At 37.9% G+C, this 27,233-nt stretch overlaps 1 protein-coding gene across 4 annotated transcripts in view; it reads right to left on the bottom strand.

The window, feature by feature from the left end:
* Positions 1-27,233, bottom strand: part of galnt13 (UDP-N-acetyl-alpha-D-galactosamine:polypeptide N-acetylgalactosaminyltransferase 13) — an 83,300-nt gene that overhangs the window by 52,216 nt on the left and 3,851 nt on the right. For all 4 annotated transcript variants that reach the window (XM_049485019.1, XM_022680376.2, XM_049485018.1 and 1 more), the window contains exons 2-3: positions 15,079-15,329; positions 3,991-4,159 (exon numbers count right to left, since the gene is read on the bottom strand). In XM_049485019.1, the coding sequence (XP_049340976.1) occupies positions 3,991-4,159; positions 15,079-15,220 (311 nt within the window). In that variant the 5' untranslated portion in view covers positions 15,221-15,329. The remainder of the gene's footprint in view (positions 1-3,990; positions 4,160-15,078; positions 15,330-27,233) is intronic.

Here is a 27,233-nt window from a genome sequence, read left to right on the forward strand (position 1 = left end):
TTTAGGACAGTGATTAGCTGAATCATGCGCATTAATAAGGGCATGAAACCAAAACTTGAATAAAACGCATACATTGCCCTTCTACAGGGCACCTATTAAAAACTTCAAAAAAGGACAGTGCTCACTAACTCAGGCTAAGAAGTGCGTCCTTCCCTCCCCAAACCCAAACCGCTGACAGCAAGGACACAGTCTCCTCGGCTCCATGGGACACCTCGGTCTGCACAGACACAGGATCTGGTGGAGTGGGGGACGGGCTGGGGAGGCGAATCAGGCGATGTGTCCCTTTCTGATCTTAAATAAGGCATGAGGCTGCATTAGAGGTGGAGGCGGCTCAATAATGGAGGGAGAGTGACGGAGGATGAGTGCAGAGTGAAAAAGAGGGGACATGAGGAGGAAGGAAAGCGGGGGATCCTCCTCTCTCTTCTTTCAACAGCATGACAGAATGAGGGTAAGAGGGCACAGGATGGCGTTAAACTGCATGCGGCCGCCCACTGTGAGAGCCTGTGGTTTGTTAAAAGCTAGCATGTAACACCCTCATGTATTCCCAATGATCTCTGTTTGGTGTATTATTGATTTGAGTGGCAAACATCGCAGTCACGCTGCTTTATTATTACAGAGAGACCCTGACACCACCTCTCACTGAAGTGAGTTTTCCAATTTTTTATATTACAACTTTCTCTTTACTTACTTTTGCACTTTGTATGTGTTTTTTTATATTTTCTGTAAAGCTGGGCATCATTGAAAAAAATTATGTATTGACAAACTTAAAATATTTACAAGAATATGAGTGTACTCATTATATCTTTTCATGGGACAATACTAAATAATTTTTAAAATACAATTTATACAATAGTTAATTCCGACCTCACAGTTTGATTGGTTAAGAAATGTTTTTACACTAAATCTGAATCACTCAGCGGACACGTTGCCAAGTAACGCCATATACACATAAGACTTTTTTGTATGATCGCCTCCACCAACCCCAGCAGCAGCATTAGCTTAGCACAGGCTAGCACCCAACCAAGGCACGCTCACCCGCAGCTCGCAAAAGCAGTGTATAAGACTGGTGGAGGAGAACATGCCAAGAGGCATTAAAACTGTGATTATAAACCAGGGTTATTCCACCAAATATTGATTTCTGAACTCTTAAAACTTTATGAATATGAATTTGTTTTTTTTTGCATTATTTAAGGTCTGTCACCTCTTGCATTTTTTGTTATTTCAGCCATTTCTCATTTTCTGCAAATAAATGCTCTAAATGAGAATATTTTTATTTGGAATTTGGGAGAAATGTTCGTAGAATACACATTTAATTTTTTTAAAGGTTATGAAACAAGCACAAATCTATTTAGTGTTTCAGGCTGGAAAGGTGCTATATGAAAAAATACAATCTATTTTATAAAGAGAATTACAATAAAACAGTCAATTGATTGAATACATTTGCTGAACAGCACAAATGTACTGTAATGCAAACCACGTTCAGTTGCTTATTTCTTTTACTTCTAAAGCATTTAATTCTAACGCTAGCTCCAGGTTTCTCACCGGGTTCCAGAAATGAAATATTATGCCCAGTGAAACTGAAAGAAATTGAGGGGGAAAAAAGTACCCATCTCATTGGGAAACTAGGGGGGGAAAAAGAACATTAGCAGAGAAACAGATGTTAACAAATGCCTGCAAGAGAGAGCATCAGCATGAATAAGAGCGATGCCTCTCTCAGTGAGGCGAGCAGCCGAGTAAATCAGCAATCCAAGATGAATGCAGTAATGTTTCGCCCTAACAGCTCTGCGGGATTTCATTATGCTCCACAAATGGGCCTTGGGATTCAGCAAACAAAAACCTTTCTCATCTAGCTGTCACTGGCAGGAGAGAAAACACTCACAGTTTGTCAGTTTTAAGAAGAGGGCAGCAGCTCTTCTTTACGTATATAAATATCTTAGTTTTTTTCTTTTGTTGTAGATTAAATTAGTTGTCCATCAAATGTAAAGCAAAACTATATTATATAGTTGAATTGAAAAAAAAAGTGAATTAAAAAAAGAATAACACTTAAAATAAGCAGACAATGTTTGTAGTGTATTTTACTTTCTAAAATAACTCTATATTCCTCTTATTTAAAAAAAAAACAAAGTTTTACAATAGTTTGGACTTTTTTTATTAGAGACAGAAAAAATATAAAAAAAAATAGAAGATCAAAGTATATTTCTCCTATTAGTTAATTTTAAAAGACAATCAGATCATTTCTGCAAGTTAAAGACTACAGCAGTGAGGCAGCTCTGTCACAGTATGCTGCAAACATTGCAAACGACTGCAGACACTCGTCCCCTTAATTGTTTCTGAATCCAACTAAAAAATGATTGTACTTGTAAAACTAAAATATCTCAAAGGAGATGCAGAGTAAAAGCCTTTAACACCACTAACCGGTAGACCTCTTCAGAGTACCTTACTCAGCTCAGCACAGTTAGCTCACAAAAGGCTAGTAACCACACAAACAGCCAATGATGCAGACCAAATTTAACAGCCAAAAGTACAGGAGCACGGAAAACTAAAGGGGTAATGTCCAAAGTGATGGAGTTTTTAGTGCTATATAAGCAAAACCTTTTGGTTGTTTTTTTTTTTTCATTCTGAGATCACAGATTCTGGCATCTGGTGCTCCACAGCGTTGAGGCTGATTTCAAAAAGTATGTTGAACAGACGGAAGAACTGCATGATGATACATTACAATGTTCAATGTGGAATTCAGCGTCTCCCTGTATCTGTATCATTGATCAACCGAACATTCTAAAATTGGCCCCAGAAACAAAAATCTGTCCATCTTCACTTGGAAACCAGAGACCACACTCGGTTGTTTAGACCTGAACCACATGATAAGCTGTGATGAAAAAATTAGGGTTGATTTCTGAACAATTAAAACATAATTATTGTTGTTTCTAAAGGACTTGTTTTCTCTGCATTATTTTGACCAATTCTCATTTTTGTTCTCAAAGAACTTCAACATTAAACATATGAATGTTAAAATAAAAAACAGTATTTTCTTACTAGAACCTGTATGGTAGGTCAAGGACATCTGTTTTGGTGTTGGCAGCTGACTCTGCCTGCTGCTCTTTCCTTAATACCACCCCTTAATTCCACCCCCGAGGTTGCCAAGAAAGCTAGCAAGCAAACCTTAGCTGCTACACATCGTAAAAAGCCTTGTCATTTGTTGTAAAAGCTTGATGACCAAAGACAGAATAAAATAAGAAGAGTAAATATTGGCAGTGAGTTTGACAGATGGAGCTTTGATAGAAGTTATTAAACTTGTCCTGCACTTGTTCTTGCAGGTACAGTTTCCTCAGCTTGGCAACCTGAGTGAGCTTTGGGTGAGATCTGTGGAGGGGTGGGCGAACAGACTCAGGTGTTTTAAAATAGGACTGCTGTAGTGATTTCACTTGCTCTTTCTCATTTTCTAATAATTTCTTTTAATAAATATTTGTATCTATTTGTTCATATGTTAATCTTAGGCCTGTCACGATAAGAATTTTTTGTGGACAAATTATTGTCACAGAAATTATTGCGATACACGATATTTTGTCATTTTAAAACTATTAAATGCCACTGATATAATGGTAATAGAATAGCATAAAAAAATCTATTAAAGATAGCGAAAATTGAATTCATCATTTAATATAATTACTTAGGGAATTATATACTTATTTCTTCACTTACTTTAGTCCACACTGTGTTTATGGAGTCACAGTTATTAAAGCATTATAGGCTAAAATACTGTTCACAAACATACAAATAAACACAATAGATGATATCACGATTCTCAATAATTATTGAAGTTATGTTTATTTGTTGTATGATAAATCGATATTGCAATTATTGTGACAGGCCTAGTTAATCTACAATGTTTGTTATGTTTTTTATTTATTTACTAATCTGACAAGTAATTCTAAACCTTTGAACTGCTGTAAATGTTAAATGGCAGCTGGTTCAGCCTTCTGAAATTCTTACCCGTCCAATCGAACATCAGGCAGACTCCGGTTGAGTGCAATCATGTCACTAGCCATCAGGTTGAACTGGTTGATTTTAAAGAGTTCCTTCATCTTCTCCTGGTCGTCTTTAGGGATGATCACAGCTTTCCCCATCTCTCCTGGTCCCTCATGAGTACGTGACATCACCGCTGGAGGACAAAAATACAAATGTTTAAATAATTCTAACAACATTTTTTCGTCGACTTCATTAACTAAACAAAGAAGCAGCTTATTACTATCATCATAATCATCTAATGAAACAAGCCTCGATACTGTAGACTAGAATCACTGAGGCGCAGAAATGGAGTGTACTGCAGCACACAGAATGCACTATGCTTTGGCAGAAGAGTGTGAGTGGTGACCAGTTTTCTGACTCACTGATCCATGTTATAGAGAGTGTCAGGCTGTCCTTGGACTATAACTTACTACTTGGCTATACAGCAGCATTACACTGCAATCCTCTCCAAATACTTCATACACTGGCAGGGTGCGGTATGGTATGGTTATGAGCAAAATCACTGTTATCACTATTTGTTATCAAGTTTAGACACTCTGGGCCCTATTTTAGCGATCTATAGGCGAGCCATCAACCACACATCGCGCAGCAGCATTTAGGGCGAGTCTGTGTGTCTTTGGTATCGTGAGGATGCAAAAAGCACGCCTTGTGCAGCTCAAAATGTGCAAAAGGCATGTACTAATTCTCTTAATTAATCATGGGTGTGTTTTGGGCGTAACGGGGTGCACTCTGACTTTTGTGTGTTTGTATCTTAACAGTGCAGCACTTTGCGTGTCTCAGCAAGAATACTGGATACTAGAGATGGACCTATCAGTGTTTTTTGGGGCCGATTTCGATCGCTGATCGCCTTTCATCTCGATGGGCCGATTGCCGATACCGATCTAAACCGCGTAGTTATAATTCTAGGGGATTGATCCTACACAGATGAACTTAAGAAAACTGAAAAACGCTTCAGACTGGCCGAGCTGCCTCTGTACCCCGTGGCTGGGCTGTAGCACTGACTGAGTGAAGAGAGCGGGCTTATCTCTTACTAGTGGTTGGATGAGGAACTGCAGCTTCTTGTAAGTAAGCAGTTTCACCAGCCATCCACACACAGCTCTGATTAACTGCTTAACCCTAAACTCCTAAATCAGATCAGCTAAAATCAGAGGAATATCGGCAGATCGCCGATACCGTGTTTTGGCTGAAAATCAGCCGATACCGATACACTGCCGATCGATCGCCCTCTCTCTACTGGATACTAACCTGCGCCTTCATGCAAATCAAACTGGATTTGCACACTGCAGCATGTCCATATAAGTGCACGTGTGCACTTGTGTAGCTAAGTAGGTAATGACGAGTAACTATGGACTGTTGTCAGGGTTTTAATCAGTCAGTGATGCACATGTTTTTTTCCGCTGCCAAACACAGCAGAAATTTACCTGAACACACCTTACTTCCAGACCACCACACCAGTCAGTGTAGATATATTCCTAAACTCGGACACCATTTTGACAGCGCGAGCACAAGGTGTGAAAATAGATTGTTGGCGATGTGTAAGTGAGCAACGAGCCACGCAACACACTTTGTGCAGGGTGTAAGATAGAGCCCTATAAGTACATTATACATGACACACATTCCAAAGCATTTATTATTTCCTATAATGTGTTCATTCCAGCCCATGGTGCTGGTAAGTTTAACAAGCGTTTCCTTAGTCAACCGAACCTTGATGAATCTGCATGTGCCTCAATGTGCTTAAAACAGCTTAGACCTCATATTTGATTAAATCAACTTTATGGTAAGACTTAGCCTGTTGCAGCTCAGAAACACAGCAAAGCTTAAGCCATTTCTCTGTTTTTCTAACCTGGAGAAAGTCATTCACGCATAAATGTCTTTAAGAAATTACTTGTGTAATTTGTTTTACATTGGTATTAACCGGTCTCTTGTGCAACAATTGCAGATGGTCCAGAATGCTGCTGCCAGGATCTTGACTAGTACAAAGAAAAAGAGCACATTACACCAGAGCCCACTTCTCTACACTGGCTACTAGTCCAGTATAAGATGCTGTTCAAAGTGATTTTATTTTTGATTTGTGTTTAAACACTGAATGGTCTATCCTGCTTCTACTTTTCCAGTCAGATTACACTCTCAGCCTTGGAGCGTTCTCTAAGATCATCATCCCAGAATTAGCTTGAATTAAACTTAAAGCTCATTGTACGTTTGCGGTTTATGCCCCAAGAATATGAAAACGCCAAAACTCGCCAAGCCACTTCAATCTCGTTTTTTGAATCAGGTCTAAAAACGTACTTGTACAAACTGGCATTTAAATAGCGGTAGACTGTGGTAGTATTAGATGTTTTTAATGTATGTTTTTTATTTCTTGCTATTGAGCTTATTGGTTTTATTTTGTTCAGGGTTTATACACCTTTTACAAGGTAAATTCAAAAATAATAAACAGGGATTATGGATTAATTTGTGTCAGATTAAATTAAAGCCTTTTTTATTTTACACTCTGCACTTTTTTCTTAAAGTGAATTTATTTAGTCAGATAATTATTTATTGTAAAGTAAATGTAGTTAGAATTTTAAGCATTTTCAAGCACTTTCAAAATCCCAGCACTTTCCAGGCCTTGAAAACAGAACGTTAAAATTCAAGCATTTTCCAGGATTTCAAGCACCCGTATGAACCCTTTTTGTTTTATCTTGTATCATTTTATTTATGTTTTTCATGTTTTATTTGCTCTTATCTTCCATGTACAGCACCTTGGTCAATGCATGTTGGTTAAAGGTCTCATACCATTGTTTTTTCATTCATTTTAAAATGTCTAATTATGGTCTCTAGTATAAAGAATGCCATGTGAGCTGTTTTTAGTAGGAAAAAGTGCTTTGGTGTTTCTATTTAGCCCTGCTTTAGATCACTGAATTAGTGATCCCTGAAGAAAGACAGGTTTTGGCTCTTGTTCATGAATATTCATACAAGCAAATATATCACCTCTGATTGGCTAACAGCACTGCAGCAGAGAACGCCTACCAGCCTCCCCCCACAGTCAATTTTACAGCTCTAAAACTCAAACAACAAAATGTTTTTAGAGATACAGCCTTAGTTATAAAGATATAGTGCTAAGTGCTAGGTAAGGTGCTAGGTTTCTACTTCTAGTATAAATGACATGAAAACAATGTAACAATGCAACTCACTGCTCCTGATAATACAGTGCCAATATCTAGAGGCAGAATAATGGCATGAACCTTTAAAAAAAATCATCTACCAGTGTTAAATTCCTTCGATTTTCATTAATGAACCTGCGTCATTAAAAGAACCCTCAAGGCTAGAGACAACATCATCCTATAGGTTTATCACTCCATCTTTTTAATAACCTTTCACTGGAAGGCTTCAGGTCTGCAGGGACCACCAGGCTCATCTGCAGCAGGTCTGTTAAGAGGATTCAGCAGGAAGGCAGGATAAATGAGCAGCACGTTCTGACTGAGGGCTCGGCTGATTTGATGGCCTCCTCTGTTAAGAGGGGTGAGATGAATCTGCTGGTGATCAGGGTAAAGTTGGATAGGATTACGGTACTCCACAAACCGCAGAACAAACACGGGCTCGGGTGGCTCGGTATCTATACTCTGATCTTCATAGTATATGGCAGAAATTTCAAGAGAAAATATTGTATGTCTGTATGATCAATAAGAAAGGCATACAGTACTATAGGAGTGGGACTCTCTAGCCACCTTACGATTTGATTCAATTTGATTACGATTCAGAGGTCTGCCATGCAATAATAATTAAACAATTATAGATGAATCATGATGCATCTTTTCTTCTATCCAGGTACTGTTAAAGTAAAGTTTTTGTAGTGATTCATAATGAATCCTGCTGTTTAATAGGCTCTTTAGCCCTATCTGGACAGAATTAGTTTTTCAGGGGGACGTCTGTGTAAAATATTTCACACTTCTACTCGGTGATAAAAATCTTGCGTCCGGATTGCAATTGAAAAAAACAGGAGGACCAGTGAGTTTTTTTGGCTTTCTCTGTCACCTGACATCATTCACGTTCAGTAGCATCTTCATTTCCACTCGCTGTTGTGTTTACGTGGATCTCCATGGAAACACGTGCCTAAAGTGTAATTACGGTGCGTGGCAGCTGACAAATAGCAATTTTATTAAACATGAGGTGACTAAACTCAAAGATTTGATTCCAAATGGGTTTATATTTTTCTTAAAACCACGGAATTCAGGGAATGTCTGAGAAAAACACATACATGGTCGTTCCAGACGGGATTAAAATCAAATAAAATTGATATTTTAGGAAAAAAACAAAACAAAACTAAAAAACTAAAAAACTTCTGCATGCTGTGCTTCACTAACTGATGCCCTTTATTTCTCTTTTGAGGCTAACCAAGTGTCAAATCATTTCAATGTGGGATGCAGAGAGATCTGATATCCCACCACACACACATACTGTACACACTGCTGTCATCTTGTGTAGCAGCCACATCCAAAAATAGAACATATTTGAGAACAAAGAGGGCGCCCAGTTTATATTATGTTATAATACAGCTCACGTTTATTATTAGCCAAACTCTCTGGAAACTCTCTGTAATGCAGCCCACTCACTTTACTTTAGAAAACTATAAGCAAGACATAAGATAAGCTTCAAACAACAAACTTTCCATCATCATGAGTGTATGGATGAGTCACAATGTCAAAGGAGACAGAAATGTGTTAGCTGATTAAGAAGCAGGGATGTAAATATAATCTTTATTTTTTATGAAAATCGTAGGCAGCGTTAGCTTCTTTCCAGACTACAAGTATGTCAGGATTCAATCATGCAAAAATAAACATAAGACCATTAGCTGAAGCTACTCTGAGAATGTGTTTCTCTTGAATGGAAGTTGGGGTGGTGCATCTGCAAAAATGACTCATAGATAAGCCCTGGCTCTGGTAGAAAACAAGTCGATGAGGTTTCAGACATTTGATATGATATTCATGTATCATTCAGACACACGCTGCATCTCAACAGACCTCATGAAATCTAAAACTTCAGCGAGCGGCATTCTGACCGGGACCAAGAAAACATGCCACAAATTCATGTTCATTTAATATAAAGTAGAGTTGCACTATGCAACGAATGTTCAATGCTTTTTCAATACTACGTCATCACAAATGATTCGGTTCATTAATGTTTGATGCTTTTAATACTGTAGCTGTATAGTCCAGTTACTAGCTTCAAAAGAGTCAAATTAGCGCAATTTGATTCACTTCATAAGAAAACCGATTCACATCGCGGCCAGTGTGGCAGGTTTAAGGTAAATCTATTATTCTGAACAATTGGTTCAACTTGCATTTACTAATTTGACTCAGTTGAGCGACACACGCACATGCAAGCCAGCAGCAGCGAGAGAGCCGCAGTGAGTGTAGAATTGCAACGGCTAAGATAAAACGTGTCCTCTCTTATCTGCGACTTGTGGACAAAACGGGCTAGTGGAGTGAAGTGTGGGCATATTTCTCTTATATCGCTTATGAAGACGGGAACCCAACCAACAACACAAACCCAGATTACAAACGATGTTACAAATCTTTCCAGAGCAAAGGAGCAAAAACAAGCAACTTGACTAAGCATCTCTGAAAAGAGCTGAGAAGTGGAGAGGTTAGTGGAGTTAGTAAAGATACACTCTGTAGCTTGACTTAGATTTACTAGCGAATGCTAATCCAACTGTTCAAGTCTCAGGGATAAGCTAGACAACCGTCTTGCTGTGTGAACTTGAGATGTCGACGTTTGTGCGTTTCCATCGCAAACTGGATGTCAGGCACTTTATCGTTACATTGCTTTATCGTTACATTGAGCGTGGGCTTATTTAAAACTGTGAAATATTGATGAATAAAAATGAGCAATGAGTGTTAAAAATAACATTACATTACTAAATGTTCTTCTCGCTCTTTATTTTCCTTATTCTTAACTTAACTTCTGCCTCCCCTTTAAGTTCATACAGTCAGACTACCATTACATCTGTGCTACACAGACACAGAAAATATGATAAATCTCTAGCTCAATACATCTGCATGTATATATGGTTGAGAAAACCAAAGTTCAGAAATCTGATACAGCAGGTAGACAGAAATGATGACATGCCTGGCAGAAATTACAATTTTATTGCTGTTTTATTCTTCTTCCAAGTATCGGTTTGGTATCGAGAATCGTGATATTACAGTTGGTACCAAAGTCAAAATTCTAGAATCATGACAACCCAACTATGAAGTGGACAAATTCATAGATCATACAATTGAGTAAGAGGTCAACACAAGGGAGCCTGTCTCATTAATCAGGTTTAACCTATACATGATTTATAACTGAGGGCAAATGTAAGCTTGTTTTATAAAATTTCTCCATTTAGTCAGAATTAGAATTTACAGCTCACGCTATGCTGTAAAAATCTGTGTGAAAAGTGTGGGGTTAACCACTCGGATGTTAAAATGTTTAAAATATTTTGGAGTTATAGCTTTAAAATTAATTTTTCTTCTTTGAAAATCAAGAAAACGTATAATTTGAATGGTCATGAAATGAAGTACAATACAATAACCCTAGTATTTGATCTTTACACTTTTGCTTTGGCTTTTGGCCAAAACAATGTATTTCAATGCATGCCTACTTATTTATTTAAAAAAAAAAGGGACCATATTTTATACTACTTACAGTAAAATGGTAGACAGAAAAAAATAACAGTTTAGACCAATGATTGCAGAAAGCATGAACAGAGCAATGTTTCAAACGTGAACCAAACATTGCTCTAGTGCCCCTGCTGGCTGGTTGCAGTATAACGTGTTGTTCCATCTATGCCCATACGCTTTACTAACAATAATAAAACAATCCACATATCAGGCACCTACTTAGTTAATCGTATCATTATTAAATCTTTGGTTTTGTTCTGTTGGTCACAAATAACTAACTCTCTTTAGAAATGAGTTATTTGCCGTCCTTAAAGCCTGTTTTTAACAGTACTTAAATACGTTTTGCATTTTTTCCCTATTTTTTTGCGGTAGATCAGTTTTGTTCTTATATCCATATCATATAGTACTGTAATTTTGTACATTTTAAAGTGATCTTGCTGTAAATTTTACAGCATTTCAGTAGTGTATTTTTTAGACTTACTTAGTTTATTATATATTGATGTATTCTATTTTTCTTTTAATCTTTTTTAATCTTTAATCCTTGGTGAGGAACAAAAAAAAAAATGACTTGTTTCCTTTCAAATGTCAATAAACTCTTTGATCTTCTTGATCATTTGCTAAAATAGCCAGAGTAGGCACATCAAGCTCTGCCTTTGGTCTCTGCCTCAGCTTCATTTCTATAAATGTGAAGTGAATGGAACCAAAGAATGTGTATACAGTCACTGGTATAGATCAACACTCTTGAAACTGCTTGTGTGTTATTGATTTCTGGAGTAAAATATATTTTTCCCTGAGCAATTCTTTTTTTCCTCTTAAATCGACCTTGAATGAAGAGCTGTGCATGGCCTGACATCAAAAATGAACCTGCATGAGGCATAAGCTGCCATGACCATAGGCTCCTGATTTTGTGAGAAAGTGAGGGAACAAAACTGTTTAACTGAGATAAGCTACATGTCCTGTGGACTGACTACTAATAACTTTAGTTTGTTTTTCCTATTATAGCCAATGTGTGAAGATGCCTGTGAAGATGCCTGCAGGAGCTCCTTGTCAATCGTTATCTACTGCAGCCAATCACCTTAACAGATCTTTCAAAAACAGGTGGAAACTGCCAATCAGATTATTATATCTTATTCAGGATAAGACAGTTGGTATCGGTATCAGTACTCGGTATCAGCCGATACCAGAAAAGCTGGGATATATTTTATAACTCTAGTGTGACACTAGCGGTTACTAGATGGTTACTAGTTCTATACTATTTCATGATCACATACAAACCATGTTATTATGTGCTAATAGCTTATAAAAAAAATCTGATATGATAAATTATGCTGGGTATTTTAATACATTATTTCCAACTGTCTGTGGACACCCCTTCTAATGAAAGCACTGATCTACCTTAAAGAGGCACTTCAACCATATTTTGTACATTAATAACTGAAATTTGTCCCTTTGAATTAGTAAAACAAACCAGCCCTGCTTAAAATTCTTTATAAACATTTTCTATTTTACTGTGGTAATTTCCGCCTCTGCAGCACACTCGCAGGTTCAACTGTGCTATAGGCAAGGATGATGTGTCCGTGTACTTTGGTTTGCATTAACTGAGTGTGGCCAATGATGTCCAACAATGCAAAATGCCATGGCTCAAGTGTAAGTGGTCATATCCAAGAAACAAAATGAAAAGCATTTTTATTTTGCAAAAATGAGAACATAAAAGTGCCAGTCAACATTGCTTACTCGACCCATGGTTTGTACTGATGTATTTGGGACAAATGTAAGGAAATGTCCCAGGCTGCACCCATTGCTAGGGAAGTTAGGAATGTGATGAGTTGAGGCAGAGATCATCAAACAGTTTATCACAACAAAGATTTGAAAGGTAGTACAAAGACTCTACTGGGCAAGAGAAACAGTTACCCCACAAATGCAGGAAAAACTCCTTTATATTTTGGCAAATTCTGTTTAATTTTTATGTTTTAAAGAAAATAAATGCAATTTAAAAAACAATTGAGCAAATGCCAACATAGTTTATAGTGAAACTGATGTAGTTTAATAGCAAAATCAAATGAAAGTGAAACAAATGAAACAATTATTTATTTTCTTATTTTGTGTATTTCTGTGTGTATTGTGTTTATATCTGAACTCTGATTGTATTCCCTTTAATTCCATGATTCCGTCCATATTATCCATGTTGCATAGGAAAAAAATGCCCTTAAGAAAGAAATAATAAAAATATGTCCCTACATTTTTGTCTATTTAATGTGTAAAGCATGAGCTTCGCTTTTCTATCTTTGTCAACTCACTGACTGTAACCGAAGTCATGACCTAAATAGCAGAGAATCTTCCACCTGGCACAAAGTTTAACAAAGGAAAACAGTGAATGGGTAACAGACTGTCACAGCTCTAAGCCCTGCTTTTCTTGGCACAATGGCTGCTCAGACCTCATTTGCCTACTTAATTCCCTAATAGCTTTTCTAATCATTTGAAATCCTGAAGCAGACATACACAAACATCCCTTTCTGACAACTTCATTCTGCGGACAGCGAACTATCATCAAGTAATTAGGAGAGAGAACAGAACGGACATTTAATATTCCTGGACCTAGATGAGCTGAAGGCTCTTTCCAGTCGGCAGCTGTGCCTGTCCCTCACTCGAAACCGAAAAGCTGCTTATCGCGCGAGTCGTAAACCTATTTACTAGGGAGAGCATCTAAGTAAAGTGAAGGAACCAGTCATGTTGGGGATTATACGGCAAGAAAATGGCAGCAGGCGGGCAGGCAGTCATTCATCACAGCAAAGTGCATTAGCAAAGACATCAAGCCACATGGCCAGGGAAGCGCTGGAAGAGATTTAACAGTTGGGAGAGGAAGAAGAGGAGAACTTGCTTACAACTTGAAAGTAAACACAGGAGAGGTTGACGGCACTATTTGTAAATGTCTTTTTTACTAAAAGTCTAAAAGAACATCTTGCTAGCTCACTGTGTATTCCCAAACTACACTTTTCAGGACACACTGCTAATGTGAGATGGAGTACAGCCTATAAATATGTATTTATTATACAACAAAGCAGAGCTTTGCAACACTGGCTGGTTCACAATTCACAACAAGTTTCCATGAGACTAAGGGACGGTCAGCACATACTGTAGAAGTAATACTATAACAGAAGCGTATTGTGTTACTGTAAACATATACTGTGGGTCAGTTTGCCGGGCATGGAGTAAATATAAAATACAATACACTATTACTACAAGAGAAAGGGAGGCATACATTCATGGTATTTAACAGAAGCTCTGATCCAGAGTGAGTTCCAACTGAAAATACCCAATATAGACCTAAAAGAGATTTCATAGGTCTGTCATAAGTCTGTGTTTTGATATTTCCATGCACTGGTGAGACAGGCTATGCCATTTTTGGTCCAGTGAATCTCCCTTGAACAAGTGTATAAAATAGGGAAGTTAGGAGCCAAGGAAATCTTACATTATTGTAAGTCAATGACTGTATAAAAACATCAACAGCACAGTGTTTCTCAGAAGTAAGGCAACCAGGCCAGGTTATGAATCAGTGCCAAAACAGCCCATTTCCATCCCATTTTTCTTTGAACTGTCTTTTTTATCTTCAGTTTCTATTTCCAACCGTTAGTTTTCCAACCGTTAGATGTGTTTATACTGAAATATTTCATATTTTCCCACAGAAAAAAAAAGAAGGCAAGGCTACATCTAGGAAGTAAGGGATTAACAGCATTGACTGGAAAAAGATGTGTAGAATGTTCATTGCGACCAGTAATACAAAATACTGACCATGCAGGGTGCTTAAACATCTGCTTTGAGCCCTTTTACTCTCTTAAATATTTTATAAATAAATTATAAATGGAAACAGACAAGTAATCATGCTTAAAATATTTTAAAAAGTGTTATTTGTAACTTATATACAAAATATAAAAATATAAACATAAAAAAATTAGGTTATTACCTGCTTTATCATTTTTTATATTAGTTCATGTCCCATAACAAGTGGCATGTCAGTGTATGACTACTGGAGACACAGCAGATAAATACAATTTATACCTTGTTCACAAACACATGATAAGGACCATCTGCGTTAGTGTATGCGTGTAACAAATTAATTAAGAACTTGAAAGTGCCTAGTAATCTCTTAATAAATGCTTAAAATGGAATAAATGTAAAATAAGGTGACCTCATCCCTTAACAAAGCTCTAATGGACCCACTCTGCTCTCTAAAGACGACATCTCTTTTAGGAATGAAATCGGGCCTTTATTTTAAGGCTTTTCACTCAGTCCCTTTGCGCACCTTGGCTTTATTTTTACTTGGCCCAAATTTCATCAGCTGTCCAGAAAAACAGAACCTAAAATATGAAGTGCTTAGAGAGAATGACCAGCACAGTAAGGTTGGACTGACCTCTGAGAGCAGGCAGGAGGGAGCGGTCCTTCCTGTCGTCGCATTTGTTACATTCGCTGAAGTAGAGCAGCAGGAAGACGTCCACCAGCACCCAGACCAGCGAGGTGGTCAGCACCACCTTACAGTAGACGAAGCGCCGCATGAGCCCTCAGAGGCGTCAGGAGCCCAGAGTCAGAGAGAAGAGGGGGAGAGAGGAGAGGACGGGCAGTGCAGGGGCGATAAAGCAGCACACAGAGGAGGCCCTCATCCCACTGAAGAAGAAGAAGAAGAAGAAAAACACAACGATCAGGTATTAGACCTGACATGGGCGTATTGGCAATAGAACATGTATCATGATATAGGGGTTATGATTCAATATATCGCAATACTGTATATTGCAATACTGTAAAAAAAAAGCCTTATATTGTGCGGTTTAAACAAATCATAAAAACTTATTATATAAAAAAACATCATCATATTTATAAAATCTGAAGTTGAGCAAACCCATGATGGTCAACCAGCATCTCCACACCGATCGACCAGCATGACCAAGCATGAACAAAACAAAACTAAATACAACATACAATGTGCTGATCAAGAACTGGTTTACCAGTGAGATTACAAGCATAGGGAATGGTTTTATCTAGATGACCAGCTATTTAACTACCACCAAAAGACGTATGTAGAACTTCTGAAAACCAAAAAAAAAAAACAGCACTGAGTTATTTTTCAGCAGGTAATTCTTGCTGGTTAAGATGTTTGCCCATATGACAGCATTGGATTAAATAGTAAAGTTTGCGCACCTTTTTACTGATTTGTTTGCATTTTTTTTTTTTTCTAATTTTTCCCCAATTTACACGGCCAATTACCCAACCCACTCATTAGGACTCCCCCTATCACTAGTGATGCCGCAACACACCAGGAGGGTGAAGACTAACACATGCTTCTTCCGATACATGTGAAGTCAGCCACCGCTTCTTTTCGAGCTGCTGCTGATGCAGCATTACCGAGCAGCCAGCGCGCTTGGAGGAAAGCACAGCGGTTCGGCTCCGGTACATCAGCACACAGACGCCTTGTGCTGCAGACATCACCCTAGGAGTGATGTGGGGAGAGAGCGCCATCTACCCACCCAGAGGGAGCAGGGCCAATTTTGCTCCCTCTGACGCCGGCAGCTTGATGGCAAAGCTGCATGAGCTGGTGTTCGAACCTGCGACCTCCCGCTCATAGTGGCAGCGCTTTAGACCGCTGGACCACTCGGCGCCCTTGTTTGCATTTTTATATAACAAAACATGTTTGCACAAACCGTTACATCTTATAAAGGATATATTATGATAAACTTTTTTTTAGAGCTTTTAGTGTCCATGAATACAGAAATTATAAAATAGATCAACATTGCCAAAAAGAAAAAACATATCGCATATGACTTATGAAATAAAGCAGTGCCTTTTTTTAAATAAATAACACTACAATGTGTTTAAGCATCTAAAATTACTACTTCAGATTTATAATGTACTTTTGAACCACAGAACAGTTCTACACTTTTATCATGATGGATTCCACTGTTCTTATAAATCTATAACAATCATTAAAAATTATGTAAAATATATATAACCCAAAGTAAAAATCTGTACATTCTGTATGTGAATAAGGCCCAAATCTCTCTGACTGTAAGCTATAAAGTGATCTTTATTCATCAATATAGAACTTGTTTTTTTTTTTTTTGTACTGATTTGTTTGTATTTTTATATAACAAAAAAATTTGCACCAAACTGTCAACTTTTACAATTTGCCTTTTAAAGTGCCTATCAATTCAGAAATTATAAAATAGATCAACCTTGCCTTAAAATCTTTTTGGCTCCCTTTTCAATCTTATACGGGTATAATTAGCATTTTACTTCCCCTTGCCAGAATATCTCCAACTACAGTTTAAAAAGTACTATGTAAACGGTTTACCATTTTTCCCTCACAAGTGCTAGACCTGCTAGCATTATGTTAAAGCTAAGCGCTAGCTCAGCTGTGGGCTGCACAATTCAACACACATCACTAGCTATAGCACTCCCTTAGTCCTCCCTCAGAAGTCAGAAGAACAATAAAAGTTTAGTTTTGATGAAAACGTCTCGGTTAATTTTTGGGATTTAGGGCCCTCTCTGGTGAGAATGGGTAATTGCACAGAGCATGCGTAATAATCTTTTTAAACTGTGTGGGTGTGATGTGGCCTCCTTATAAAGCAGAATAATCAGATTCCAGGTTATGTTCAGTCAGAGAGAGGAGAGAGAGAGAAAGGAACGTACTTAGTCAGAAACTTCACTTTAACTACACACTTTGGTTTTACTATGAGTAAATGAGTTACTGAGCTCTGGGTTTCCCCTTCTGAAGTCTCCATTGTTTCACCAGCCGCTCGCATTCAGTAAAATTGAGCCGGATCCTCTTTTAGAGGCTGTACATGTGACGTAAGTACGTAAAGACGCAAAAGAACTCTGAACCCAGTTTTTAGAATGAATACATCAGGCTTAGCAGGGATGGTCATTCCAGCACACTGGTACCATTAAACACAATATTTTATTCCTTCTCCACTCAGAAATGCTTCTGCTTTCAGTTTAGAAACTAAATAATACAGACTGCCACTTTATGAAAATAAACATGAACATGAACTTTTTTTATTTTTAAATGGGCAAGATTACATTGAAGTCATTTTTGATTCATTTCTGATTAACTGCACAGCCGTAACTGAAGGGTTAAAATCTCATATGGTTTCAGTTTTATCTTGGCAGAGCCATATTGACCAAGTTATCACAAACACCTAAACTTCTGAAACAGTAATAAGAGAACAGAGAGGTCAGTCTGCTCTGGTCATTTTAAGCCCCACCCCCCAGGTCCACCAGGAGGGAAATCTAATAATCTCATTTCCTTCTATCTGTCTCGCTGTCTCTCCATGTGCTCCCTCAGCTCTCTCCTCCTGTGCTTCTGCTCTAATTAAAAGAGATGGACATGGTTATTTGAAGAATTGCATTTTAAATGCAGCAGATCTCCTGTGGCAATCTGAAAACTTTCAAAATAAGCACAGCACTGAACCAGCACACCTCAGACAATTATATCTCTCACACAAACACGTATGTACACTCTCTGTCTCTCACACACAAACACACACTGACTGACTGAGACTTCAAATCTGATCCTGCTTGTTTCTCTGGCCATCTGTTTGGCTGCCCAGCACCGTGTACGGCTGTAGTGCCACCAGCCATGCCATAGGCTGGGGCTGTACTCCTGAGTCCCTGCCGAAAAAAATGCAGGGTTATTAGAGCAGCCATCTGCACGGATGGGCTTTCACTGTCTGCTGAACACTCTTGCGCACAACAGCACTGACCTGCACTGCGATCACAAATCACACTAAAGATTTCATCTACCGAGCTTTTCAAACGGCTCGACTATGGACGGCCGTCCTTGGGATTATCTGTGCTGTGCCGATGAACATGAATGCTTGCTCAGGGTACCATAAAGATGAGTGTCTCACATTTTCCACAAGGCTGCTAATAAAATCCTTAACTCATAATGTACTGAAGTATTTCACAGCAGAAATGATTCTCTATAAGTATAAGTAGGGCTGAACGATTAATCGTTTTTTAATCGAAATCGCGATTTGAATGGACGCGATTTTTCAATCGCAGGAGCTGCGATTTGAATTAGCCAATAGCCTGCAAGTGTTTCCAACTTATGTGGTTAAAAGCGCCTGTTCTGTGTCTGAGAGGCTTGTGTGTGTGTGTGAGCACACCGCCTGCTCTTCTCCGATTGGCCTGATGCAGCAGGGGCTGGATTCATTTGAATATTTTTTTCACTGGAGGGCGGGGCTGCGTTCAACGCAACGAAGCCAGCATGCACTGCCGCTCTCTCCATTGCAGCTACATCAGGGTGAATTAAATTTAAAGTGGCGCTTGGACATGAGTGGAAGACTTGGATAAAATAATTTAAAGCCAGGCGGACACTGTGCAATTGTTTAAATGCGTTGTAGAGTTCAGATTGTCTGCGAACCCGAACCTGACTTGATGCCCGAACTCGCGCCGGGTCAGCAGAGAATTCCCTCCGCTTTCCTTTGCGCTCTGTCAGATGGTGCTCCAGAAAATGGTCTGTGAGGTAGATCTGTTTTAATACAACAAATCACACTATGATCTTTATGATGTACCACAAGTTACACTGTTATAATCACACAGTGCTGCACGCGTGTCAGCAGCTGCAGCTCTGCCTGTTTAAAGCTCCGCGCGTGGGTTAATCGGTTTGCGCCGCACACATCGCCGGGGTGACGACGCGTCTTTTTGGGGCAGAAATAATATTTCTTTATTTTATTTCTGCTATTGCGTGCCGTTTTTCGTTTATATCTTTTGGAATTCGTTATATTGTAATTTTATTAGTATTTGGGGATTATTAAATAAAATATAAAAGTAATATATAAACAGTATAAATAAATATCAGTTTGTACCAGTGTTGGGAGTAACGGCGTTAAAACAGCTTCTGGCCGCTGTGCCTGTGGTTTGGCGTGGTGAAGTGAGGCACAATTGTGACGATTTGCTGCTCTAATCAATTCAGTGATTGCCGTGGACAAGCCAAGTTCCGAATTAAGGACGTTAAGCTCTTTTTAGCTGCTCCGATGTTTGTGGTGCTGCTGCTTTCTCTTTTAGAGCTTAGATTTTCTGCCCGAACCTGACCTGACCCGAGGACCGACCCGAAATCGGGCTCCTATTTTTATTTTATATAAAGCTTTGGTGTGCTAATCATAATGTTGCTAAGTAACCAATTATTATTGTTCACTAAAGCGAACGAAATAGCGAAAACTGAAAGTGAAAAACATTTGTGTTAACTGAATCTAATAAAAACGGTAATTAAAAGAAAATAACATAACTATCTCGAACTGTATTTTGTGTTTATAAAACTAACTACAACTAACTGAAATTACTGATAGAATACCCTCATTTTCGTGTTAAATTAATTTAAAAGCGCTGTTGTACAGCGGAGTTGTACAGCGGGCGGTGTTGTGCCGAGCGCGTGGCACCTGGTCCGTGGCGTTAGTTCTTGTGTAAAGCGCTCGCGCTAGCCGCAAAATACGACAGAAAACACTGAGAAACTGCAGAACTATCTATGGGATTACAATATGAGCGCCAGGCAGATGAAAGAGAAACAGCAGATACAGCGTGAGAATATTTACCTGTGAGTAGTAACTCACACCAGAAATCTCTCTCTCTCTTTCTTTCTCTCTTGCAAAACGTGCACGTTTTGGGCCTGATCTAAGCTCTATTCTCTTTTGGCAAGGCTGTTGTTATATTAATACCATTTTAACGGTCATTAGATTGTTGTTTTTGTCCATTATTTTTTTTGTTTATATATACATATTTCCTTTGAGGGTGGCTTGGTATGTTTAATTTCATCCCCAGACGCGTTTTTCCGTTTTTTCCGTTTTTTTCAGTATTACAAGTTTTAGTAATTTTCTTTGGTTGTGTGGAGAATTTCGTTTTATTTTTTTTAAATTCGTTAGATTATATTTTTGTCAACATTTTGGGTTTATTTTCGTTTGTTATTTTTCTAATAGTAAATGTATAATTGATTTCCTTTTTTGATGGGCGAATATTAAAAAGTAACGCGATTAGTTACTTTTACTGGTAACTAATTACTTTTATAGTGGAGTAACTCTGTTAGTAACTCAGTTACTTTTTTGGAGAAGTAATGAATAACTATAACTAATTACTTTTTCAAAGTAACGTGCCCAACACTGGTAGCTACCAGTATGAAGCTAACAGCTAAAAACTGATTTACTTTTAAGTTCATTTATTTGTAAAAATGCATCTCAAAACTCAAAGAGTTTAGGATAAAACCGATATTTTGCTTTTTTTTTAGCTTTTCTGCTAAGGCATTACTGTCCACAGCGGACCAGTCAGTTACTGATGTTGCAGTTATACCTTTTGTGCATGCAAGCATTAATGATGCTACTTTTGCATTTAATGTGCAAAAAAACTGATTTACTTTTAAGTTAATTTATATTGTAAAAATGCATCTCAAAACTCAGACTTTACAGTTACTGATGTTGCAGTTAAACCTTGTTATTTATTTTGTTGTTACTTGCAATTTAAAAATAAAACTGAAAACTGCATTTAATCTGAGATACCTGTGAATATTTTATGTGGAAGAAGTTTATAAATTTATTTGATAGGTATGGTAACCACTAATACAGGTTTAGGTTTTTGATGGATTAAAAATAATCGCAATTTAAATCGCAATCGCAATATTCTGTGGAAAAATCGCAATTAGATATTTTGCCCAAATCGTGCAGCCCTAAGTATAAGTACTTAATTGACAGTGAAATTGGAAAAAGAAATAGTGAATAGCAAACGTTATTGAAAGGTCTCAGCATTTCTATTAGAGATTGTTAGGTTGGTTATTTAGATACGATATACAGTAGCTGGATAATTTTAGTCACTAATGTCACATATAAGTGTTTTCTGACTACTCTGCACTTGCACTGTAAAGCTCAAGGGGGGTGTGCTTGATCTTCACATCACACAACTGATTATCCAGAGCAAGGGCGTAGGAGCGGGCTTGATATTGGGGGGGACACATTTGCCAATATGAACCCAAGCCCACCCAATAGTTTCCTAGAACAACATTTGTGGAAATTACTTTTAATTAAAAGTAAATTATTATTATAAGGTGATTTTACAACCTAAACATGTTACTCCACATTACAGCTACTGTTGTTAGAAAAATTATGCATGCAATGTCTGAGTTATCACCTAATATTTAAAATAATATAACAGATTATTATTATTGTTATTATTATTATTATTATTATTATTATTATTATTATTATTATTATTATTATTATTATTATTATTATGTATTGGCATGTCAATTCTGTTGTATATTTACATTTTCTCCTGCACTTTTATTTTTTTCTACTGAGCGCTCTTCTTAAGATGGTGTCCTTTTATGTAAAAGAATGTAACTTTACGTTTCATAGAGACTTTTATAAACGTCAGGATATGTGGTCTTACTGTGAACTACAAATGAACAGAAGTCACGTTACAGCAGTGTTTCTCAACCCAGTTCTTATATATTCTACTGCATATTAAAACTGTTCTGCATATTCTAGAGCTTCCTCTGGTGGATATACATGATTAATTTAGGCTCCATAGGGGGCTAAAGGATTTTAACAGGTAAACTCAGTAAATGACAGTAAATGTTTATTAGCTGATCAGGTGGAAAACACTAGTTTAGGGCAGTGATCGGGGTTAAGTAACTGCTTTAAACTACCAACTTAAAGTACTGTACGAAATTCTGGCGATCATCTACATCCAGCTTCTATAACTAGTTAGTTAAATCAATTCTCGTTCATTATAGCTCACAGTAAGTCATGTAATCCTAAATGAATAAACAGTTTGAAAATTAAAGTGATTAGCTGATCAGGTACAGGGAAACATTACATATACCGGTATATTTTATTTTTTCCTTTAACCCTGACTCCCAATCTAGCTAATTCCAAAGATAAGCTTACACACTAACACAGCTGCAGTTTATTAATCACAGTGGGTTTAAACTGTGTGCTGATTCAGAGACGTGTATTTTTAACCAGCTATCAGAAACATATCATCACAGTTGAAGTGGTTAGCCTATCGTTACCTTTCTTTTAGAAAAATCTCCGTATATCCAGATCTGTTTTAAAATCAGCTGAAGCTGCTACAGCCCGATCCCGCTGCTAAATCTCACAGCGAGGGGGCGGGGCTTCCCCAACAGCAAACTGCCTCTGCTCCGTGCGCCGCAAAACCAGCAAGCTGATTGGCTGTTTCTACTGAGAGGCGTGACTTAATACCTGAACCGGCTCCGTGATTGGTCCGGTCTGTCTCCTCATTAATAGTACAGCTGACCTGAGCGAACTGATATCATTTTTGGGGGGGACAAATCCACCTGTTTCTAATATTGGGTGGGACATGTCCCACCCATCCCCCCCCCCCGGTTCCTACGCCTATGATCCAGAGCATGTGTGTGTCAAACTGCAGTCCTTTTGGGCCACACAGTTAGCAGTTTCTAACACATATTTTACATCCACGTCATTAGCCTTTGTAGGTCACCATGCATTATATTTTCTGTACTAATTCATAAAATTATAAAATGACGTGTAATCAGATATTCGATATTAAGATATTAGACATTACATGCATAGATCAAGCAAAGCACTGGCATCTCTTGACAGCAGAGTTTGAAACATTATGTTCTTCTATAAATAGTCTGATACAGAGCGAAAATTAGCATATTTTTCCAGCACCTACTGCCTATTTCCTAGTCCTATTTCCACACCCCCGGCTGCCAGGTATGAAACTAATAACTGGCAAGCGTAGCGTTCTGCAGCCTAGTTATCCTTCTAAAATGTTCCATGACCAGATATGAAGTAAAACAATGTACTTTATAGATGGAGACAGCTTAAAGACCAGACGGACTACAAGACAGATGCCAATCTAGCTAAATAGGTAGGTAATTTTGATTATATGTTGCAGTTACAAATGGTTTTGTACTTGTTATGCGTTTATTTGTGTAGGTTCAGAGTCTTTAACCTAGAAACCTGCATAAGCTACTCAGCAGTGTTTTGTATCTGAACCACAGTAGCCATTCTATATGTCAGCATACTGTTGGTCTAGTGTTTTAGAACAAGAAAATGCTACACACTGTACAGGCATGCAGGATTACAGAAAACACACAAAAGAACTGAGGTCATTTCACGCACAAGACATTTTTTCGGATAAAATGAATATAGGTAAGAAACACAAAACATAGGCGGTTTGTGTGCTAATTTACAATGAACACACAGAAGAAACAGAAACTGTTATAAATGAGAAAATGTAAAAGACATGTATATAACTTGTTTTTGTGAGTATTTTCTTTTACTAGCTACTGAAGTCAATGGAGGCTGAGGAAGAGTTTGATGTGCAGCATGCATATATAACTCAGAAAGACCTATTGTATTTCACAAAGAGCAAGAAAAACTGGAATTTTTGCAGAAAGAGACCTTTAAATATTTGACAACCAGAAATATTTGTACGAAAATGCTACAAGTTTGATGAAAACTGAACCAAATAATTCATACATACCAAGGTTTTGAAAAGCATAACAAAAATACATTGAACTCATCCAGAATGTGAAGAAAAAAAAAAACCTGCGCAAAGAAGCCATGTTTGGTATTCAGAATTTAGCCAAAAGTTTAATTTCGTTTCATCCTCTGCCAAATCTTTTCCATTTTGATGCATCCCAGCCTTTCACACGAAGTGACTGAGCCAGCACTGAGCACATGCCGAATTGCCTCTGACCTGAGGCTTTTGTCGGCGTTCTCCAAAAACAGTCGGCAACTTGAAAATCACAGCTTAAATTGTGTGATGAGAACCTGGCATTAATACCTGCCCTGGACTGAAGAGAGCACTGTCTACATGAATTTGTTTCAACCCCGCAAAATTCCACTAATGAGCTCTCCACCTTAACAAAAAAGCCGACCTAATTAATACTATCAGGAACTGTAAACACAGGTTTGGAACCAATATGTATATCACTGTGGGCTTTGGTGGAGCAGGATGAGTACCCAAGAGTGGCAATTAACATACTTCTTGATTTTCCAACATTATGCTCGCAACAGTCCCCCTTTTGTTTGGTTTCAGCCCGACGCTGTTATGCAGTCAGCACAGCCACCAGCAGATGGAAAACCAATTATGCCTATGAACTTGAAAACAGAGGGAAAAAATTGTATTCTGTTCATTTTTTTCTATTCTAATCAGTTTCCGTTGTAATAATCCACTAGTGTGTTTTTTTTAGACCTCAGAGTTTCATTAAGGTGCAAACTAGCCCAAAGGCCTTATCCTTCTAATCTTAAATGGGAATCACTTCATTTACATACTGTTGGTGTACCGTTACCTTGTTTCTGAGACCCTGAAGCCCTTATCATTGGTAACTCAAAACCTGAAAACTGCATTGACTGCATATTAATTAAGAGGGCACTCCAGTGAACACTGGAGTCCGGCGTGTGCACGATTCACTGCTGAGGAGTCAACAAGACCTTTTTAATTTGCAAGCAATGCAACTCCGCAATGAGCTGCTCTTTTAGTAATATACTGTGACACACAATTTCGTTTAGCAATTAAGAATTTCACAATCTGTCCTTCCATATTAGGAAGATGGTTGACTGCATGTACACAACAACAACAACAACAACAAAAAACAATAAAAGCTTTTAAACTTTGGTGCTAGTTCTATCATACCTGGTTGAATCTCATAATGAGCTGACAGTTTTTGCTTGACAAGCAAGAAAAAGCACAATATGGCAGCGCAATGGTGCTTTAGGGCAAAGGCTAGACTTGTCTAGACTTCCTTAGGTCTTTAGGCTGGATTAAATAAATGTTAATTGGAGAAGATCCGGGTTCATGTTCTAACTTGATGCCCCCCTGTGTGGGACATGTGGTTAGCGTTTACTAGATCAGCTTCTTTGAGTAAGGCCTTTACCAATTTAAAAGGTTCTTCGGATTACTTCTCTACTATAAAATTGCTTTTAATGGAATTAAAACATGGGTCTTCTATTGACATGATTTGAAAAACCTTCTGAATACTGTTTACACAAAAAAAATGACCATCCCAAAATATCACACTTGCAACAAAGGTCACCACCTATGTGTGATTTAATTCCAAAAAATAATTTATATTAGTTATCTGTGTAAAAAAAAACATTGCTTTTTGAAAGGATGGCACTCAAAAGAGTCTTGCGCATATTAATATATCACTAAAACATCACAATTAAAGCAGCAGCATAATGCACCACTCATCCACAGTGGCCACCTCTCACTTTGAATAAACTGAACAGTATCCTTACTGTTACAGTGTATCCCTAGAAGCAATGCACTGCTGTCAATGTTACAATCTTCACTTTATCCGAGGGCATACTGTAAATAATGTTTCTTATCAAATTTTAATATTATTTATTTCTCTATAAATGCTCAATAACTATTCATTATTGATCAGCCTGTACTATTTTGGGCTACAGTGCAAACACAGACTTTAGCAGACTATATTCTCAGGTCATATATTACTAAATTCTTCCATTCATTATATTATATATTTTTATCTCTCTCTCTCTCTCTCAGTTTAATACTTTAATAATTATGTGCCTGGTCTCTTGTTACATACATACGTGTTACATATCAGGCCATGAGACATCAAGACAAATACACTGTCAGACCAAAAAAAGGTCCGCCTTTAGCTTTGATTGCAGCACTGTTTGTGGCATTGTTTCGATAAGCTTCTGCAATGTCAAGAGATTTATTTAAATCCAGGTTTTCATTAATTTTTCACCAAGATCTTATAGCATTGATGATGGTAGAGTCTGACAACTGCACAAAGCCTTCTCCAGCACATCTCAAAGATTCTCAATGGGGTTAAGGTCTGGACTCTGTGGTGAACAATCCATGTGTGAAAATGATGATCTCATGCTTCCTGAATCACTCTTTCAAAATTCCAGCCCCATGAATCCTGGCATTGCCATCTTCCCAACTGCAGAACCAACAGGTTTAAAAACTCCTTTGTCCTTCATGCCATCAGACTGTACAACTCCTCTCAACAGGGGAAGAGGGGTCACAGGAGGACAGAGACTCAAACATAAACCAGACTATGTTCAACAATTTATAAAAAACTGATTAAAACAGAAATAGGACTAGCATTTGTGCAATAATATTGTGCTAACTCCTCTGCTGGACTAGAGTTGGATACTTGTATATTGTATTTTTACTAGCATATTGTATTTTATTTATTTATTTCCCTCTGTTACTTGTGTGTATTTCTTGTACCCTGTTATGATGCTGCTGGAAACCCTGAGGTCCCTGAGGGAAACCTTCCAAAGGGATCCATCCATCCATCCATCCACCCACTGCAACAACTCCAGATCATTTCCTTATATAGATCCAGGTGATTTGTTTGGCCAGGCAGCGTAATTCTTTCTATTCTTCTATTTTTTATAGTTTTAGTCATATTGCCCAGCCCTACATTAACCCACGTGGCATTTCTGTCTACTTTTTCTTTACTTGTTTAAATATTTCTCCCCAAACACATCAAGTTCTGCATGTTAAACCCTAAAGAACACAGCTGTTAAACACACGTGACAGTGTGCTTTC

Source organism: Astyanax mexicanus, chromosome 11 (genome assembly GCF_023375975.1).
Source record: "Astyanax mexicanus isolate ESR-SI-001 chromosome 11, AstMex3_surface, whole genome shotgun sequence".
NCBI classification, from domain to species: Eukaryota; Metazoa; Chordata; class Actinopteri; order Characiformes; family Acestrorhamphidae; genus Astyanax; species Astyanax mexicanus.